Raw genomic sequence first — 20,458 nt, 5'->3', positions numbered from 1 at the left:
AACTCTTTAGGTGATAGTCTCATTCAAATTCTTTGTGATGAATTTTGTAGACTTTGTGGTTGACTTCCACTTACATATCACCTTACATGTATCTCAAGTTTTTGCTAGTTACACACACTACACAAGTTACTCTTTGCTAAACTTTGTACATGTTATTGTATGTGTTTTTGGTCTGACCAACCAAGTTTGAAAATGCCTTGAGTTTTATGCAAAATAGATTAGATGCTTGAGAATTCATGGAAAATGTTTGAAAATCTAAATTTTGGGAAAATTGGGTTCCAAACATGTGTTTTTGAAAAGCATTTCATCTCATACTCATGCATTTTATTCATAAAATTCAGTGCTTTGAGGAGTTTTTGCACAAAAATGATCTATTTTTTCAAAAACTATGTTTCCCAGAATTTCGACCGGTCAAACCTGTTTTTTGATCGATCAAAACTGCGATTAAATTTTTGGTTAGCCTCTATCTATTTTGATCGGTGCTCGATTGGTTTTCGATCAATCAAAGCATTTTTGACCAATCGAATATGTTTTTCGATCGATTGAAAATCGTGTAGAGACTTTTTTAAAAAGGATTTCTTTTCACGTGTTCATCTACTTTTCAAAAAGTTTTTCAACTTTTCTCTCTCTATACGATCCGGTCAAGGCTCCAATCAAATTTTTGTCGTTTTTCTTCGTTCTTTTTGCAAGGTTTTTCTCTCCCAAGGCCAGTATGACCTTTATACCCTTTCTTTTGCATTTTATTTCATGTTTCATGCATAAAATCATGCATTTAAGAGGAATTTTCGGACCTAAGCATATTTTGGGGTTTTTGGTGATTCAAGTCTTATTTTTGAAATTGATCAATGGGTTTTTGTCATTCAATACTATAATCATGATCTATAGTGTTTAATTTGTTCAATTTGGTCTTTTGTGAAGAATTGAAAAATTCTAGGGCTTGTATTGATCCGAATTGGGGATTTTGTTCAAATTGAGTTTGATTTATGGAATTGGCTTGTTGTTTTGATATAATTGATCATTATAAACTGTTCTCAAACTTTTTTGATGATCAATTGGTCAATTGAGTAAAATTTCTACAAGTGGTTTTTTAGAATTTTGGAGTTTTTGTTTTAAATTCTATACTTAAGCCAATTTTGTGATTCTAAACTTAAAAATTTGAACTTGTTGTCACTGCATTAGAGCATGCATCATGACATTTATATGTTCATGCATCATATAGATTTTTTGTTGTGCTAACTTGCAGTCTGCCCTTGTGTTTTGTTTCTTCTTTCTTTTGTGTCTCTGTTTCTTATTCTAGCACCATGCCCAGAAAGACTAGAGCCAATAGGTCATCCATTTCTTCTTCTGGCCCTTCCTTTGAGAGTGACAGATTCTTGAGTGCGAAGCACCAAGAGACCTTTGAGACCCTTAACATTAAGAGAAAGATTTGGGTTGAGTGTAGGGTTCTGTTAGACGAGCTTGATCTTGCCATTAAGGCAAACTTTGAGCATCGAGGCAGATTGTCTCTTTTGGATTTTGATTCCCCTCCTCCAGCCATCTTGATTAGAGAGTTTTATTAGAACCTCTCTATTCACCCTTATGATTCCGGCACTCTTGTGAGGAGTTGGATTCGTGGTGATGAGAACACCATTACCCTTTCAGTAATGGCTAATACTCTTGGGGTGCCTCTTGTTCAACATCCTGTTTACCCCTATGATGTGTCTCCTCCCCTAGACGACATCATGTCATACATCACTAGTACTTCTATCCGGTGGGGTTCTGATCCTCGGATCATTTCTACTGAGCTCATTAAGTCTACCTATCTTCTCTTTCGGATAGCGTGTCATTCCTTGTGGCCTATTTCGCATCTGCACACCATTCCTTTGGAGCGATGTGCATTTTTGTATGCTTTTGTTACGAATGCTCCTATTAGTTTTCCTCATCTGTTTCTTCATTCTTTGAGCAAAGTTTATAGGAGTTCCTCTATGGCTCATGCTCTTTTTCATCCTATTTTCATTCATAGGATTTTGTTGTCTTTAAGTTTGTCTAACTTCCCCATTTCTGAGCATGTCCATGTTATTGCTTCCATAGGTGCCACTTTTCTTAGGCAGAGGGCTTTTTAGATGAGAGAGCGCTCTAAATGTCCTAGAGTTAAGTCTTCTAGTACCGTACCCCCTTCTTAATCTACAGGTGTTCCCTCTGGTGAGGAGTGTGCTAATCCTGTGGGTGATGCTACTGCTGATGTTCCTCCAACATCGACTTTGGATGACTTTGATATTCGTCGTACTTTGGAGTCTGTCATGACCATTCAGGCGGCTCATGGTCAGATTTTGGTGGACATTCTTGATGAGATTTGTGCTTTGCGTACAAATTTGGCGCTTCTTAGACGTTCGTCTTCGCCACCTCCTTTTGATGATGGATTCTGATTTTTCCTTTGGCATTCCGTCACAAAAAGGGGGAGTAGCTTTTGTATCTAGTTAGGGGGAGTTTTGGAGATTTGGACTTTTTTTGTGAGAGCCTGTGGAGATTAGATTGTATCTAGGTGCTTCATTTTGTACTTATTGTTTTTGGCTCTTGTAGTATTCATGTTAGGGGGAGTTTCATTTTATTTTTGGATTTGATTCTTGTTTCACTGCTTATAGACTTATGATTATGAGTTATTCATTGATATTTGTCTATATTTTGTGTTTTGTGAAATCAAGATTTTTATTTTTGTTTAATTGTATTTTCCACACATATGTTTATGCATTTTGTTTAGTGTTTCAGGAAATATACAAGTTGATTCAATTGAGCTGCTGTCTACACTTGCAACTGATGGATAGTAGTTAGGATTGGATTTGTTATAATGAGCATATTTTTGTAAAGGGCTTTTCATTGTAAACTTTGAGCTTTTTAGTTGTGTTTTGTCACGAATTGCCAAAGGGGGAGTTTGTTAGGTTCTAAGTACTTAGGAACTAATGTATTAGAACTCTAACGTGTATTGTTGGCAAACCATGATCAAAACAAGTGTCTAGTTATGTTTTAGACTTGTTCAAAGTATGTTATTTATGTAAAGTTAGAATCGAGTTAACTGCAGAAGTTATTGTGCATTTCTGCCTGACTCGATCGATCGAGAATTAGACTCGACCGATCGAAAGTCGTGCAGATTATTTTTTCTGCAGAATTTCCAACTCAGCCCTAAGTCCATATGATGTGTAGGGTTTTATGTTTTGCTCTAGGTATAAAAGGCAAACCCTAGTCACGTTTTTTAGGTTGCTCATATTGCTATTTGTGTGAATCTCTTGTGAAATCTGAGAGGTGCTTGCCTTCACACAAGCTTAGGATTATCAAGAAGGAGATTTCATCGAGAACTTGTGATCATTCAGTTGCTGCCATAAGAGCTTAAAGATACACAAGCGGGAGTGCTTGTACTTATTGGAGAATCCAAGAAAGAAGGAGTCCGTGATCTCAGTGCTTGCACGTGGTCGTGTCAGTAAGTTTCTACTGGTGGGTAGCAATAGGATATTAGTGGTTTAAGTCGCTATTGTACAACTTCGATTCTTTCATAATGGATTCAGGTTTACCTTGAGGAGAGTTAGGTTAAATCCTCCCCATGTTTTTTACCAGTTTGGTTTTCCTGGGTCATCATATCTTTGTGTTTTTATATTCCGCACTTTACATTGATATGATTATATGATTGTGTTAACCTAGATCTGGAATTTGGACTAAGTAATAACTTGGCTTGTTAACTAGGTTAATTCGATTGTGTTTAAGGGGTCTAAATAACTCTACAATTTTTATTAAGTTTCTTATTAACCACCTTGAAGAAATTTCCTAGAGTCACTAGTGGTCATCATATCTTATGTTATTTAGATTTCCAATACCTAATATGTTTGATTTATGTTTAACTTAAGGCTTGCATAGATGACTTAATTAATAACTTAGCATAAAATTTGTTAAACATTGTTTGTTCAAGGGTCTAAAAACTAACAAGTACATGTACATTAAGCGTTGATAAGTCAAAATCAATTGCTAAATCCTTATTTACCTTCCTAGTCTCGAACATGGTTCCTTGTTATGTGGAATGCTACATGACAATTTCAAATTTAAATTATTTTAATTTTATATTTGGTTTTTTTTTTTTTTAAAGTTTGTGATATACAAAACTAAATTATTATTTTTCCCTGTAAGATATTCAAAACATAATTATTTGAGTAGTGTGTGACAAAGGATATATAGGGATTATTGTACTTTATTATTCCTTATCATAGGGTAAAAATAACAGCACCAAGGTGTGGTTAGATGAACAGAAACCTACACGGGCATTAGGTGAACAGGCCTCATAAGCAGAAGAACTCCTCCATGAGTTCCTGGAAGTACACAGAAAACAACCTAAGAAAATACAGCACCAAGGTGTGGTCAGATGGAACCCTCTACCTGAAGACCTTTACAAAGCACACTTTGATGGAGCTTTTTATTTATCCTAATCTATCTTTAGCTCGAATTGGTGTGGTGATTCGAGAGTCTTGTGGGACTTTCATAGCAACTCTTAGCCAGAAAATTCCTGGACCGGCTCAAGATAGTTTGGGGCTTAAGGAAAAAAATTTAAAGGAGCCTTTTTACATCTAAATATTACTTAAATAATACTTAATCATTTATGACTAATTGAGTTAATGGTACTTACTATATAAGTTTTACAAACTAATATATCACCAATAAAAAAAAAAGTTTTTGAAACATTCATTTATTATATTGTTTAAATGACACTGATCATATTCTTGTTACATCAATTTGTAAGTTTTTTGTGGTAAAAATTGTATTAGCTTTAGCATTTTTTATTCATTAAATGGTGAATGGGTTTTATATCTATTAATGATTTTTTTTTTTGGTGGAGAAAAAACTTACAAAAAACTACAAGTTTTAGTACAAAAAACTTCTTACAAACCAATGTGGTACCGAGGTTTCCCTTCAACAAGAGAATCAATGAATACTAAATTATTAGCACATCAATTTATAGAACCTATGTAACAAAACTTTTAATATAATAGTATAAATCTAATATTTTAGACATTCTTAAGAATGAGCAAAACACGTACACCTAATTCACATTTTTTATTTAATTAAAAAAAAAAAAAAGACTATGCCACCCCATATTTGAGGAATACTAATCTTCTGTACCACATATTGTGTTCCACTTTATTAGGGACAGAACTATTATTGGACTTGGGGGGGCAATGCCCCCCCCCCCCCCCAATATTTTTTAAAAAAATATTACTATATTAATTGGTACTAATTTTAGCAATTTTGTTCAATAAAATTATATTTTGCCCCCTTACTAATGCCATCAATTCTTTTGAGAGTAATGTTATAGCCACAAACGTTTTTTACAACATTTATACAAACTATTAAGGTAGCAAATTTTTATTGGTTCGTACACTTGCATCACTTTTTACTTATCAATAACTACTCACCATATTAGCAATTTATAAAAAAATTTGTAGTTTTAGCATTTTTCACCTTTTAAAGGACATAAAAAATCAATTAATTAAATCTAAAACAAAATATATAAGTCCAGAAAAACTAGCCTAACAACAAAAATTACCAATAATAAAACTAAAAAAATTAAGCCCAATCAATCTATTTTACCCCAAACAAACAATTTGGCCATTTAAAAAATTTTAAACAAAAATCCTTAGTAGTAAAGCAATAGACTCAAAGACTAGGGCCGCCGCACACAACTAGCAGCAGAGTCGCCCCCCCTAACTCCAAGTCTTGGCACCGTCCCTGCACTTTATGTTCCACCAATCACAACTTATTATGTGTTTTTTTTTTTTTTTTTCCATTTTATTATATAAGAAAAGTTAAACAAATATATAACAAACTATGATTGGTAGAGCATAAAGTAAAATACAAAATATAGTACAGAGAATTTGTATTCATATTTAAAGGTCTTTCTATATTAGGGTGCCTTAGGCCATGGCCAAAATAGCCTAGGCCTAGGGCCGGCCATGAATTCAGTTACCACACTTTGTGGATTTAGTGGAAGCTATGGCAGCTAGAAGAGTAGTGTACTTTGGAAGGGAGCTTTGTATTTTCCAAGTGGAATTTGAAAGAGACAGCCAGATGGTCCTTAATGCTATCAACCGCCAGGGACCATCCAAGACCATGTATGCCCACGTAATAGAAGAAATTTGCCACCTATGAAGTTCTCTACAGAAGTGGAGTTTTAGGCATACTAAGAGCGGAGGTAATTAATTTGCTCATTTCCTTGCTAGAAGAGCAGTTTGATCCGCATATCTTGATGTGTGGATAGAAGATCTTCCACCTAATTTGAATGATGTTTTTCAAACTGACTTACTTCATCTATAAATATTACTTACCTTTTGCCAAAAAAAAAAAAAACTACTGCATCAGATTAGATCACGTTATAATTTGATATTCTATGCTATAGATAAATGTGTAGTTGTGTACAAGTTCAACGATTTATGTTCACCGATTCATTAGTTGTATTATCCAATTATTGGCAGCGCAAAATCATGTCTGATTCATTGGTGATAATTGATATGCAACTTCACACATCCAACGAAAAACGTATTTTGACATTCTATGCTAAAATTATTTTATCTTTCTATCTCTAACAATATATGATAATATATATATATATATATTTTATGTTTGATTGGTATTATTCCTATATGAGGTGGTCTATATTTTTCGAAGTTATGGCATAGTTTTTAAGTTTTAAATAAATTATTCAAATTTAACATTCTTTTAAAAGAGATTATCATGATAATAAAAAAAAAAATCATAACAAAATTGCTCCTAATATTATACAAACTAGTATGTAACTCATGCTTCCGCACGGGAATGGATATAATTTAATAAAAAAATGGAAATAAATATATTGCATTTTATTATTTAAGTGATACTATTGGTTTTGTTATTTATGTATTTATTTATTAATCATGAGTTTAGTCATGTTTAAAAGACTTAGTTTATTCATGTTTAATAAAACTTAGTATTATGTAATTTTTTAACAAATATTTTTATCATACAAAAGTCTAATGAAATTCTAATGAAAGAATGCTACATAGACATATATATTCAAGGTTGATTAATACATGGTACATATAACTATAATTAAGTTGCTTTATCACAAACCATTTTTAACAAAATATTTTAATCAATTACATGTGAATCTCATAACGTGCATCTCATAACAATATATAACAATAGAATAACGTGAATCTCATAAATAAATAAATAAAATTATCAATTAAAAATCACTAAAATTATGAGCATAAAACGTAAAGTCAAACAAATAGGATAAGTACTAATTCCTTAAAAGAAAACTTAAGTGAGTTGAGAAAACTACACAAATAATCTTTGATATTTGAAGAATAATGAGATTACAACTTCCTTTCGAAATTGGGTAGAGACTCGTGCTGATAACGTGTTATGAAAAAAAAAATGCAATATCAATGATAGGAAAACAAAAAAAAAAAATTATAATTAAACAATAAAAATTATTGACAAAAAGGAAAGAAAGTATAGGCAAATGAAAGACAATAAACATACAACATTAATCATAGGAAAACCACAAAATTATATAATTATACAATAAAAAATTTACATAAAAAGGAACGACAGTATAGGCAAATGAAAGAAAGCAGTAATCAAACCTTAGGAATAGTTGGAATTCGTTTTGCAGAGCATAAACCCGGACCATGAAAATTGTAAAGACAAGTACAATCGGAATATTTGGAGAATCTCTTCTTATATAAGATACAAAAATACCCAAAAACATGCATCACTGATACTGAGAGATTCCTTTGAAATTCCATGTGGAAAAGGGAGGTGAACTTGAAAATACATGGGTTTGAAAAAGGGAGGTAAACCTGAAAATACGTAGGTGTGGAAAAAGGAGGTGAACCTGAAAATACACGGGTGTGGAAAAAAAAAGGAAAAAAAGAAGCACATTGGAATTACATATTAGACTCTAATTTCATATTTACATTGACACATGATACAACAATAGATTAGAATTCTAATTTAGAATTCCAATTGGAGTTTCTTTCTGCTTCACCTATTATATATATATATATATATATATATATATATATATATATATATATAATTGGAATATCTGGAGAACCTCTTCTTATATAAGATACAAAAATACTCAAATACATGCATCATTGATACCGAGAGATTCCTTTGAAATTTCATGTGGAAAAGGGAGGTGAACCTGAAAATACATGGGTGTGGAAAAGGGAGGTGAACCTGAAAATACAAGTGGTGTGGAAAAAAAAAAAGGAAAAAAAGAAGAAGCACATCGAAATTACAAATTAGACTCCAATTTCTCTCTGCTTCACCTATTATATATATATATATATATATATATATATATATATATATATATATATATAATCGGAATATCTGGAGAACCTCTTCTTATATAAGATACAAAAATACTCAAATACATACATCATTGATACCGAGAGATTCCTTTGAAATTCCATATGGAAAAGGGAGGTGAACCTGAAAATACACGGATGTGGAAAAAAAAAAACCACATCGGAATTACAAATTAGACTCCAATTTCATATTTACATTGACACATGGCACAACAATAGATTAGAATTCTTATTTAGAATTTCAATTGGAGTTTCTCTCTGCTTCACCTGTTATATAGATATATAGATGATAGGCACACCCAAACACATATTCAAATTAATCAATATTTTATTTTGATATAAATTTAATTCTCTTATTCAAAAAAATTATCTGTATTAACTCCAAAAAAAAAAAAAAAAAACAAATAAACCAAAGATATAAGAAGAAGAGAGACTACTTGTGAAGTTGTGATGAGTGACTCAAAAATACAACATTAAAACGTATTAACTCAAAATAGAGTTTTAAAAAACACAACAATATTACAAGATTGACTGGAACAAGTGGAGTACCATGATGAATTTTGGTCACATATTGGAGGGTTGTAACTTGTAACATCTTTGGTGATGATGAGAAGTTAGAGCATTTTGTATGTGAAATCTCTGAGCTGGAGATATGTGGGTAAGGTACAAAAAAATAAATAAATAAAAGAGCAACAAAGAAGAAGAAACTGAATTAAGGAAGCCGTAGAAGAAGGAAACCAGTAGTTTGAGAGAGACAGGAGAGATAGAGAGAGAGTGGTCGCTGTTTTTTTTAAATATATTTTTATCTTGAATGGATAAGATTCTTTCTTGGTGGCCTCTAGGAAATAACAAATCCCATTTCCTGTTTTGGAATAGGCAAGCATGGATCTGTGGACATGGCTAAGTAGTATTTTTGATAACTTTTTCTTATTTATTTTAAAAAGAAGTAATTTTGATAACTTAAAAAAAAAAAAATGTACAGACACATGGGTCGTTATAACTTATGTAGTATCTCATCACATTAAATAAGAAATTATTATAATTTTGGCAAAGGTTGGATCGACCATCAATAGGGCCTGACCCAGCAAAATCCATGGTAGCTAACAAATTAAAAGGGAACTCTTCATTTTCTTCTTCTTTCGATAGACAATGGGTATATATTTAAAAATTACTCACCCTCCAAAAATCAAGATGTGCATTATGCACTCCTTATTAGAGCAGAAATTGGAGAATCTAAAATAATGGCCTATTGAGTTCAATCTTTACACGATGAAGTTCAACCGACATAACAGTCTCACTGCCCAAAGGATACAAGAGGTAGAAAACATTTATTTTTGGATATGAAAAGTGATTTTCTAAAAGTGATCTCTCTCTCTCTCTCTCTCTATCTTTACAAATATATAATTTTATAACTTTTGGTTTTTTAGTGTGATATTATTCTTTTTTGAAGTGGTCCATATTCTTCTAATTTTTATAACTTACCATTGATATTACTCAAATAATTTTTTTTTAAAAGAGTTTCAATCTATAGTGTCCGCTTCTAATGATAAGTCTTTATCATCAGACCAAGACACCAATAAGTTTTTGGTGTACGTGGAGATTGAAATCTAAATCTCTTTTTTAACCATTAGAGACTTTATCATATCTCAACGTAAATTTGTATTTTCCCTTTCTTAAGTAAGTACTGAAGTGGACCGAATTGGACTGAATGGGACCAAAGTGGACCGAATAAACTGAATTGGACCGGAATGGAATGAATGGACCTGAATGGAATGAAATGGACCAAAGTTGACCAAACTGGACTAAAGTGAACTAAATGGGAGAAATGGACTGAATTGGGCCAAATGCTGAATGGTAATTAGAAAACATATCTCAAAAAATTAATAATTTTTATAATAAAGTGATGTAAAACCATAATCTGTGATTCTATGTTCATGTTGAAAGTTAAAAGGGGGAAAAAAAACCTTTATTAAGAGCTTTATTATCTCTTATCTCTTGAAGTTGATAAAAATGGCATATGTTTTTTAAAGATTGGAACTAGCCTTCAACCTAACCTTGAATACTACATTAGCATATGGATAACAAAATAGTAGTGGAATGGGATTTTTTTTTTCCGGTAAGTATATACAAAAATAAATAAATAAATGGTGTCTTTACCCAAAATGTTTGTATTACATGTATTTTTTTTTATAAAGTTATAATTATTTTGAGAAAAAATCATGGTAGTGAAAAATAATGGGCATATCATGATTGTCAAACATCCATAGCTTGCACATTAACACCTTCTTTGTATCGGACTTGGTTTAGGTCCAGTGCATCCAATGCACTGTATTAGATTTGATGGTGACACGTATCCAAAAGTGGACACATGTCACCATTTCAACAAGTCCAGTGCCATTGGATACTGAACCTAAGCCTAACCTCTCTACATCAGTCTCTTATTTAAAAAACAAAACTAAAAAAGTAACTTATGGTCTCCAACTTCTCTAATTTGGAATCCTTTTCGTGATCTTATCCCTTGTTTTCTCTTTCAGAAAGAGAGAGCTTGCTCTAGTTCCTTGTGATGTTCTCCATCTTCTAAGAGCTAAACTGTTCCCAAGTCCCATGAAAGACAAACCCACGAGACCTACTAGCTAGTAAACCTATTGCATACCAGAGGTAACAGAAATTCCTTCTAAACGAGATTCACAGAGAAAAAAAAAAAAAAAAAACACAATTCTACCTCTTAGAAAGGGCAGAGACTCAGCCTTTTTTATGGTGTCTAGTTCCAACACAAGCTATCATTTTCGTAATATAAATTATTTGTTTATAGGATTTACATTAGGTAGATTATTATTTAAAAAGTTAAAAATGTGGGACTTTTGTGCATAAGTAATCATAAGACTCACACATTGTAAAGTTGTGATTTCCGTATAGCCTTTGTTGGCTTTAATTCCGTGCCATGTTTGATTGTATTTTCATCAATCATTTCCTTGTATATATGTGGGTTTATTTGTAAAAGATGAGTGTGAGAGATTAGTGAAGAATTAAGTGTCAAAGAAGAATCAATGCAATCCGCTACTAGCTCGCGAGAAACGTAACTCGCGAAAGTTCACGTGTGAAGCACATGACTAGAAGTTGAAGAGTCATGCCAGACTATCATATTTGCGAGTACTTGGCAAGAAAGGACATCTTGTGAAGTACTCGTAAAACTCTCTGTTTGGCAAAAAGAAAAAGTGTTTTACCAAATTCTTTACCAACACTATATATACTCTCATTACTTATGAAATGTAAGGAGTACTTTCAAAGAGAAAACCCTAGCAAAAACACTTAAGAGTTAGAGATTGTTATATCCACAATCTTCTACACATTTTCTCTTGATTTTCCTCTACTCCTACCTCTCCATCGCTACATTCTTGATAGGTTCTTAGCCCTATTAGGGACATATTTGATGTAATTAGCTAATCATTTGACAAAACGTATTTTACTTGTAATTGGGTAGATTTAGGATGGTTTAAGACTTCAAGAAACATGCTGTTCAAGTCAAGTATTAAAACCATGCAAATTTGTCCAAGAAACAAGTGAAGAAGTATTGTTCATTAAAGTTCGACAGATATCTTAATAGAAGCCTATCTGTCGAGGATTAATGTTGAAGCTCGACAGAAGCTATATCTGTTGAAAATTACGAACTCAAAATTTTTAGATCTGATTTCATGCATATCCTTGAGTATTTGTGTAGGGTTTCTTTTCTCACAACCTTAGACATATATAAAGATTATTTTAAGAGATGTCTCAAGGTCTTTTGGTATCCCTACATGTATATTGTGACCAGAGACATAAATTGCTCTAGTTCATCTTTTTCTCTATAGAAGCTACTATGTCTTTACGCCAAGGGTTTTGTAACCAAGGAGTTTCTTGATCTTCATGTTGATGAACTGAAGAACTTTGTAGCCAATATCTTCCTTAAGTTGGTATGTTAGTCACGTATTAGAATTCATGGAAAGGAGTTAGTCATGTACTGAGATCCGTGCATCATTGGTTAGTCGCGTACTAGGAATCGTGCATTGAAATGAGAGATTGTCACTACAATATAAGTCCAATTGGGTATTGAGGTAAGGGTTTAGCTGTAGGTTAGTATTAAGTACTAGGATTCCTTTTCCTTTTACTTGTAATCGCTTGTTTTAATAATAGTGGATTCTTGGAAGTGGTGAACTTAAATTCACCCGATGGGGTTTTGCCCGGTGGTTTTTCTGATTCGTAAACAAATCACCTGTGTCAAATTTATTTTTCGTTACATTTAACTTAGTTGGTGATTTGTTTGTGCTACCGCACTATTGCATGTTAAATTAACTTAATTAATTAACTTGGATAATTAATTAGTTAATTTGCCAAAGAGGTCAATACATTTTTGGCCTATCAATCCCAAACACTTACCTCACCCAATATGAGTGTTGAGTCAAGTTTTGGTGCATTTGGAAAGCATTGGAAAGAGCCATTAAGTGGCGGATGCAATCGGGCTGAATAGTGGGATCCGAAAAGCTAGTAAAGACAAGACTCCAAGAAGTCCGTTGGTTGTAGGTGCTTGGAAGGCTCAAGTACATGGGGTAGATTAGGCTTAGAGGGTCTTTTATTATTTGTGTACTCCAATTTATTCACTAGTGGATCGATTTCTACTTGGAGGGTATTGAAGAGATTTTCCACCAAATTCTTCAGTTTCCTCTTCGATAACACGTCTTAGTTTTATCTTGTGTTTGTATATCTCCTCCCAACTCTTTATGATTTTCTTTTATTGTTTATTGTGGTTGAGTATGGCTTAGAGTAGTGTTACTGGTTTATTGTGCTTATTTACTCTTATTCCGCACTTTGATAAGTTAGAGTAAAAGCAATCTACCTGTAATTTTAAAATTGGGGTCTGAACAAGTAATAGTGTTTTCACACTAATTGAGCTTTCAATAAATATTCCAATGTAACAAATAATTCAAAAGTATCTAGGTAGGTACTCACACTCTTGAAGACTTTAGAAACAAGTATAAGATGGCAAAATTAGGACCTTGTTTGGTAGAGTAGTTAAACAACACATTTTCAGTTTTTAAACAACATTACACACTTTTTCACACACTTTTTCACTTACACGTATTTCAAAAAATCACAAATAACATTACTTAAACTCCTATACCAAACGGGCCCTAATTCATTGAAAATCCAAATCAATTGGAGTGCCTTAATTCGGTTTATTATTTGAAGAAATTATTAGTTCATAATACAAGCATAGTTTGTGTCTACTTTTTGAGAAAATTCTTGAACCAATGGGCTGAATGTTTTGGGTGTCTTTTTAACCCATCTTTGTAGTCTACATAGTTGATTCCAAATCGAACGGTGTAACCTGAACTCCACTCAAAGTTGTCCAACAATGACCAGGCAAAGTATCCCTTTACATTAACGCCATCCCTATAACATAGAAAAGAAATCAACGCCAGTTAGATTGCTGCGGGGAGGGAGAGAGAGAGAGAGAGATCTATGGATATGAAATCTATTTTATTTTAGATTGTTATATAATTATATTATTTAAAGACTGTTTCATTGGTAAATCAAACTTTCTATTGTTAATGTTAAGTACTTACTTGATAGCCCTAAGAAGGTACCAAAGATGGCTATGGTAATACTCAATTCTTTGGTTGTCAGCAAGGGCTTCCTCAAGCGACAAAGTGGCATTATTGAACTCATCAACTCCTATAAATATAGTTAGGAGAATTTAGCATCAAATGGAAAACTAATAACTTGGGCTTATAAATAAATAAATAAGTTAGAGGAAATTACCATTCTCGGTGATGTAAATTAGTGGATTATGGTACTTCCTCTTTGTGTAGAGCAAAAGATCTCAAATTCCCCTAGGATACACATAGAGCCAACTTGAAGCAGCCTGCAATTATTTAGGGATATTAACGTAACTACATAAGCCTCAACACGATGTGCTTAAATTTTTAAATACAAGAAAAGAAAATAAAAATCAAATTTTGGTTCCATACATGTTTGATGCTATATTGCTCAACCCATGATGTAATAATTGAAGAGACTATCCATGTGTAATTTTAGTCATATGAATTTTTTAATGAATTATGTGACTTGTTTAAATAATAGACATAAATAGTCATATAATTTTCTACAAAATGAATTGGAAAAGATAGATTCAAACATGTTTAGAAATTAGAACCAAACTTTGTTTGTCGTATAAATTGAGTTGCATTGAGTTGGTAAAATTGATAGTTAAGGACCTTCATTAAACTAAAAAAAAAATGTTGTTTCTTTTTTTTTCCTCTAACTACTAGAACAAAAATGTTGACATGTATTTAATTGGCTAGTGCATATACCGGAGCACCAATGAGTTTCCCATTGCGCGAAGCTGCGAAAAGAAGAAAAAATATGTTCTAGTTAGTATTCCTATATTAGATACATAAGAAACTCAGAAGCATGGCTTCGAATGTTGAATTTGTACTTACCAGTAAGATTAGCACTAGAATCTGTTGCGTAACTTGCTTTTAAACCATTTGGTTGAGGTGCATAAGCTGCATAATAAGCAGTATAGTAGTTTAATCCTATAAAATCAAATGACCCTTTTACTAGCATGGACTGCTCTTTGGTGAACTTGGGTAATCGGTCTTTAACGAGAGGTCGCATGCTATGTGGATAGTCACCATTTGTCAATGGGTCCAAAAACCTGCAATAACAATGGAATATTTAACATTTATGCTAAATATTGATCTGTTAAATTTGTACATACATAACTTGAATAAATTTGTACAAGCTATGTGGATGTAATAACTTTTGTATATTTATTAGAATTTAAAAAGAAATTTAGTTCTTTTTGGGATTTTTTTTGTAGGTAGAAATATTTAAGTTTGTCAAAGGGTAAGGATTAAATTAAATATATAAAATGTAAAATGAAAACCAGCAAGCAGAACTTACCATCCCAGCATGAAATCAAGGGCACGTTGTGCCGCATTCTGGTTGTCGTTCGCATTAGAGTATGGCACCATCCAGTGACTCACTAGTGTTATCCCTATAACACCTTTCTGTGCTGCCTGCATGTGAATTGTTAACATTTTTTGAGACACTCAGAGCTTATGCTTGAGATTTTCTATATTTATCAAAGTATTTTGATAGATGCATTAAAATTTTAACCTATGGTATCAATTTCATTATGATTGCTCATATCATCAACTAAGACACCATTTGATTTTTAGTATAGGCAGGATTCAAATCTTAGATCTCTTATTCGATGGTAAGAGACTTTATTAGTTAATTTAACCAAACTTAACTTAAATCATATTTAGAAATTGACATTCATGTGGTCTAAGAGATACTCATTATATCATGTGCAATGAGTATCTTTTTAGAGTAATAACATGGAAATATTTGGTTTCTTTATTTTAAAGTTTGATAAGTCAAACCTGATATTTTTGCTTGTACACTTTAACCGCAACTGCATGAGCAAGCAGCTGGTGGTGTGTCACCAAATATGGCTCTGTTCCTGAATTCCCCCCAGTGCAATTTAGATTTTGCCAAGCAGAACATCGACCAGGTGCTAACTGCCCTGTTACATAACCACCATTGCTGAAGGTATGTGGCTCATTTAGTGTGATCCAATGCTTTACCCGATCACCAAACTCCTTGAAGCAAAGTTCCGCATAGTCCCGAAAATCATCCCTAAATATTAGACGTGTATGTTAGAATAATCATTAAATAATTAAATTAATTTTTTTCCTTAGTAGTTTAACCTTTTGAGACAAATTGTAATTTATTTATTTTATCATGACATTGAGATTGAACCTATCTCTGCTTTAGTCTCTTATGTTATGCTCCACCCCACATTGTGCCCCACCTAACAAAGGTGAGTCTAAGACCAAAAGAGAGCAGATTTTTTTTTTTTTTTTGGTTTTTTTTTGAGATAGATAGATAGCATGGAAAAGGGAGATGGAGTCTGAATCATAGACATAAGATACCATAAAATATGTCATTACCATTTAGTTATTACTTAAACTCTAAGAGTGTTAAAATAATAGTTAAATAATTAAATTCACTTAGTATCCTTATGGGTCCTCAATATTTTTTCTTTTATTCTAGAAATGGGAGTCATTTGAATATTAGTTATGATATGATAACTGTATGTAAAAAGTCTATAAACGGATGGAGAAGAGGTGAGCAGATTATTAATTTGGTAACTCAGTCACTTACACAATGTGGGGACTTTAGAAACCACCGTACTCATCTTCTAAGGCTTGGGGAAGATCCCAATGGAAAATTGTCACAAAGGGCTTTAAACCTGCATTCATTAATGGAAAAAATTAAATCATGAATTATAAAAGTGAAATAAGTTGATGATATGATGAAATTTTAAGATTGAATCTTGACCTTTTCCTAGAAGCTCATTGATAAGGTTGCTGTAGTACTTAATTCCTTCTCTATTTATACCGCCACTAAGTTTTCCTTCTGAAATTAGACCCCATGATAAAATTGTTTGGAACATAGAAGGGCATAATTATATTGATTCAAGTCCCTCATGTATACTCAATTATACCTCATAAATCTCAAAGTAAATATTAATGCAAATAATCTTACTTGGTAAAATTCGGGGCCATGAGATTGAGAACCTGTATGCATCTAAATTCATCTCTTTCATAATCCCTACGTCTTCCTAAAAGAAAAAATAAAATAAAATAAAATAATATAAATAAATAAATAAATAAATATTTACCAAAAATAGTTTAAGTTCCTTTCCGGTTTGTAATTATTAGTTTGGCTCAATATTTGGAATAATCAAATTTTGTAAGCAGGATGGACCCTAAAACTTCAAAAAATTCCAAACACGTATGGGTGAGGCTTCATTTTCATTTTATGTTATGTTCATCAGTTCATGTACCTTGTAGCGATGATACTGATCCACAGCTACATCTCCATTACTTCCATCTGCTATCTTATCTGTAATTTCATCACAAATCTTATATTTAGAAGATGTAAATTTTGTTATGCCTTACTTTGAGGCACAAGTAAACTCGATATGATCCTCTCTCTTTTTTTATAAGCCAAAATTAATAATACTTAAAAAAGAATCACTTTAATATTGTATTTATCTTCCTTTCAATGCTAACAAGAGAACAAATACACATAAAATAAAAAACAAAAATACTCATAACAAAAGTTAAATAATGCATAAATTCTTTTATTTACACATTTATAGGTGAACTTTAAAGTGTGAAAAAAGAATTTTTAAGTTTTTGTGAGAAAAACAAAACATAGGCAAGGCAAAAAATAGGAAATAACGAAACCAACAAACAGTGAAAATGTGAGATAGGATTAACATTTAACACAGACTCAGAAAAAACAAAAAAAATTAAACTAAATTAAATTATTTAAAAAATCCATTTGAAATAAAGTAGGCCAACTCATGTGATCCACGGGTCGGTTTCAAACTTCCTCATGAGTCCAAATATTCTTATCCATACTCTTTTTTTATCGGGTTAGTGTCAATTTTGTCCGGTCTAAAAAAATTTGGTTCAACGGAGAAGTACTTATCGAAATTTTATTACAGCAATTTAGAAGAAATGCAATTTCGCAGCTTTCATCTATGTCCTCTTCTCCCCCTAAAGCTGCTGAAACCACATGGTTTGATTTCTGTAAATCTATTTCTCCTTAAAGTCAAAGCTTTTTTGTTTTAGCAAAAACATATAAAACAAAAAATGAGTCCATGTGAAGACACCCTTCCACCAATTACAACTCGCCACATGAACGAGTTGTGTCACAAATTGTAACACCAGACTTTTTCAAAAATTAAAGAAAGTTTGTGCATGTAGTCTCTATATTCACCCACTTAATCTTTACTCTTGTATGACGTGAGAGTGTAGGACTGTTTGAGCAATAATTAGACTTGTCACTACTTGAACTAACAATTCTTAAATTCACGAGTGTAATGGATCATAAAGACTTTCCTTCCATAACCCTACTCTTACAAATGACTATATTGTGGCAATTATATGATCGCGAAAGTGTTTGGGTAGTCATGGTAAATAAATAGTATCTAGAGATGAGGAAGGAAGCTAGAAGAACAACATAATTTTTCAATGATGTTAACTGTTAAGTGAGTTTTGTGTAAGGGAGAAAATTCAATATATTTGAAAAAAAAAATTAATAATACTTAGCGTTAACTCAAACCTCAGAATAATTTCAGTATTTTACTCAAAAAATGAAATGAACTTATTTATCGTAGGTAGTGTTTATTACACATGGTGTGAATCATGAGGTCAGTGCGTAACTTTTAGAGATAGAGGGTAAGCATATGTGTAGTGTGAGTGGAGAGAGAGAGAGAGAGACACCTGGATATTTATGGGTGTAAGTATCCCATATACTTGGTCCTTTACCTCCTTCCTTTGCTGCACCTTCATACTGAAATTCAAACACACATCACATATACGTTATGCATATTATCTCAGACTCTCAGGACACTTGAAGCAAAACTCCATTAGATATTATACAAACATGTGCAAAACCAAGGACTTACCTGGTAAGAAGCCGACGCTGTCCCAAAAATGAAACCGGCCGGAAAACTGTTCCGGTTGAGTGAAGCAGTGACATTTCTTGGTGCAATAGCAGTGCTATGACTCAAAGAGCCAAGCAGAAGTAGGAAGCCTAAGAGTTTATAGCCTTGAAACTCCATAACTGATATCTTGGTTATTCTAGGTACCACCATATGGCCTGTTATAGAGTAGCAATATATTATCGAAATGATTACGGAACTGGGAAAAATGAAAAAGAAAAAAGAAACTAGGAAAAGGACAGGCGATGGTACACAGTAAAACTTATCAGCACTTGAAATGATTATATGGCTTTTTTAATAAAATCACTGTCAATTAATAACCTCCTGTTTATCTTCTCAAGAAAATCAAAAAAAAAAAAAAAAAAAAGAGGAAAAATTACAATTTAGGAGGTGTTTGGTAGAGTAGTTTAAGTTATGTTGTTTGAGTGTTTTTTATATACATGTGAGTGAAAATGTGTATAATACTGTTTAAAATGTGAAGTTGTGTGTTTGAACACACTTGCCAAACACCCCCTACTCATTTATAGTTTAGTCAAAATTTAAGTTGTCAATCTGTGATTTGAAATTTGATACTTTACTCACCTGGGGTTAGCAAAATAGAGTTAAACATATAATTTTGCTCCACTTTTATGTTTCTCTCCTCCAAAAATACAAAAATAAAATAAAAATACAAGATCAAAAACTTTTCATCGAAACACTTGTATGCATTATGGAATTTCAAACCACAAGTAGGCAAGTTAAATTTTGGTCAAACCTCAAGTAAGTAATACTTGAGTGTCAAATTTTAAACCCAAGTAAGCAAGTTAAATTTCAGCCAAATCACATGTGTGTAAGTTGTAATTTAACAAAAAAAAAAAAAATACCTCCTGTTTACATTAAATTCTTTCAATGTAACTAAAAATAATAATACAATTAAAAATTAAAATGGTTTTTTTTTTTTTTTGTTAACAATATCTTAATGAACTTTATTTGTAAAGCATTTTATACAAGCATGGCTTAGAATTTCTTTTTTTAGAGAATCATGTACAGAATTTAATAGATGAATAAATTTTTTTTTTTTTTTTTTTTTTTTTTTGTTGAGAAACACACACACACACACACACACACATATATATAGGGGAAGGGAGACGAGATAAGGAAATACACTCACACGCCAATACCAAAACTGCATGCGGCAGTCAATGTTGCAAAGCAAGTGATAAACCCTTTCTCAATATCACACCTTACTGATGTGGGACTACTCAACAACACTAAGTATCTTTTTTTTTTTAGAAACACACACGCGCGCGCGCCAACACCAAAACTGCATGCAGCAGTTAGGGTCGCGAAGCAAGTGATAAACTCCTTCTCAATATTACACTTACCGATGTGGGACTACTCAACAACACTGAGTATCTTTTTTTTTTAGAAACACACACACACACACAAAAATATCGGGGAAGGGATAAGATAAAGGAATACACTCACACGCCAACACCAAAACTACATATGGCAGTTAGTGTCACAGAGTAAGTGA

The 20,458-nt window shown here is 32.4% G+C and overlaps 2 protein-coding genes across 2 annotated transcripts; both read right to left on the bottom strand.

Moving 5' to 3' along the window:
- Positions 1-13,301: 13,301 nt before the first annotated feature.
- LOC142607744 (non-cyanogenic beta-glucosidase-like) lies at positions 13,302-19,087 on the bottom strand. The gene is made up of 13 exons (XM_075779353.1): positions 18,907-19,087; positions 18,722-18,791; positions 17,272-17,330; positions 16,971-17,046; positions 16,764-16,841; positions 16,587-16,674; positions 15,803-16,058; positions 15,318-15,433; positions 14,852-15,069; positions 14,723-14,754; positions 14,172-14,274; positions 13,976-14,084; positions 13,302-13,802 (listed from the first exon to the last, which is right to left on the bottom strand). The coding sequence occupies exons 1-6, from the start codon at positions 19,060-19,062 to the stop codon at positions 16,601-16,603; spliced, it is 513 nt and encodes a 170-aa protein (XP_075635468.1). The 5' UTR covers positions 19,063-19,087; the 3' UTR covers positions 13,302-13,802; positions 13,976-14,084; positions 14,172-14,274; positions 14,723-14,754; positions 14,852-15,069; positions 15,318-15,433; positions 15,803-16,058; positions 16,587-16,600.
- LOC142606492 (beta-glucosidase 12-like) lies at positions 13,634-16,041 on the bottom strand. The gene is made up of 6 exons (XM_075777831.1): positions 16,007-16,041; positions 15,803-15,965; positions 15,318-15,433; positions 14,852-15,069; positions 13,976-14,084; positions 13,634-13,802 (listed from the first exon to the last, which is right to left on the bottom strand). Exons 1-6 carry the CDS (start codon positions 16,039-16,041, stop codon positions 13,634-13,636), a joined length of 810 nt encoding a protein of 269 aa, XP_075633946.1.
- Positions 19,088-20,458: the final 1,371 nt, after the last annotated feature.

This window comes from Castanea sativa, chromosome 8 (assembly GCF_040712315.1).
Source record: "Castanea sativa cultivar Marrone di Chiusa Pesio chromosome 8, ASM4071231v1".
NCBI lineage: Eukaryota > Viridiplantae > Streptophyta > Magnoliopsida > Fagales > Fagaceae > Castanea > Castanea sativa.
The sequence above is the reverse complement of the archived record's forward strand: the minus strand, read 5'-3'. Positions and strand labels throughout refer to the sequence as shown.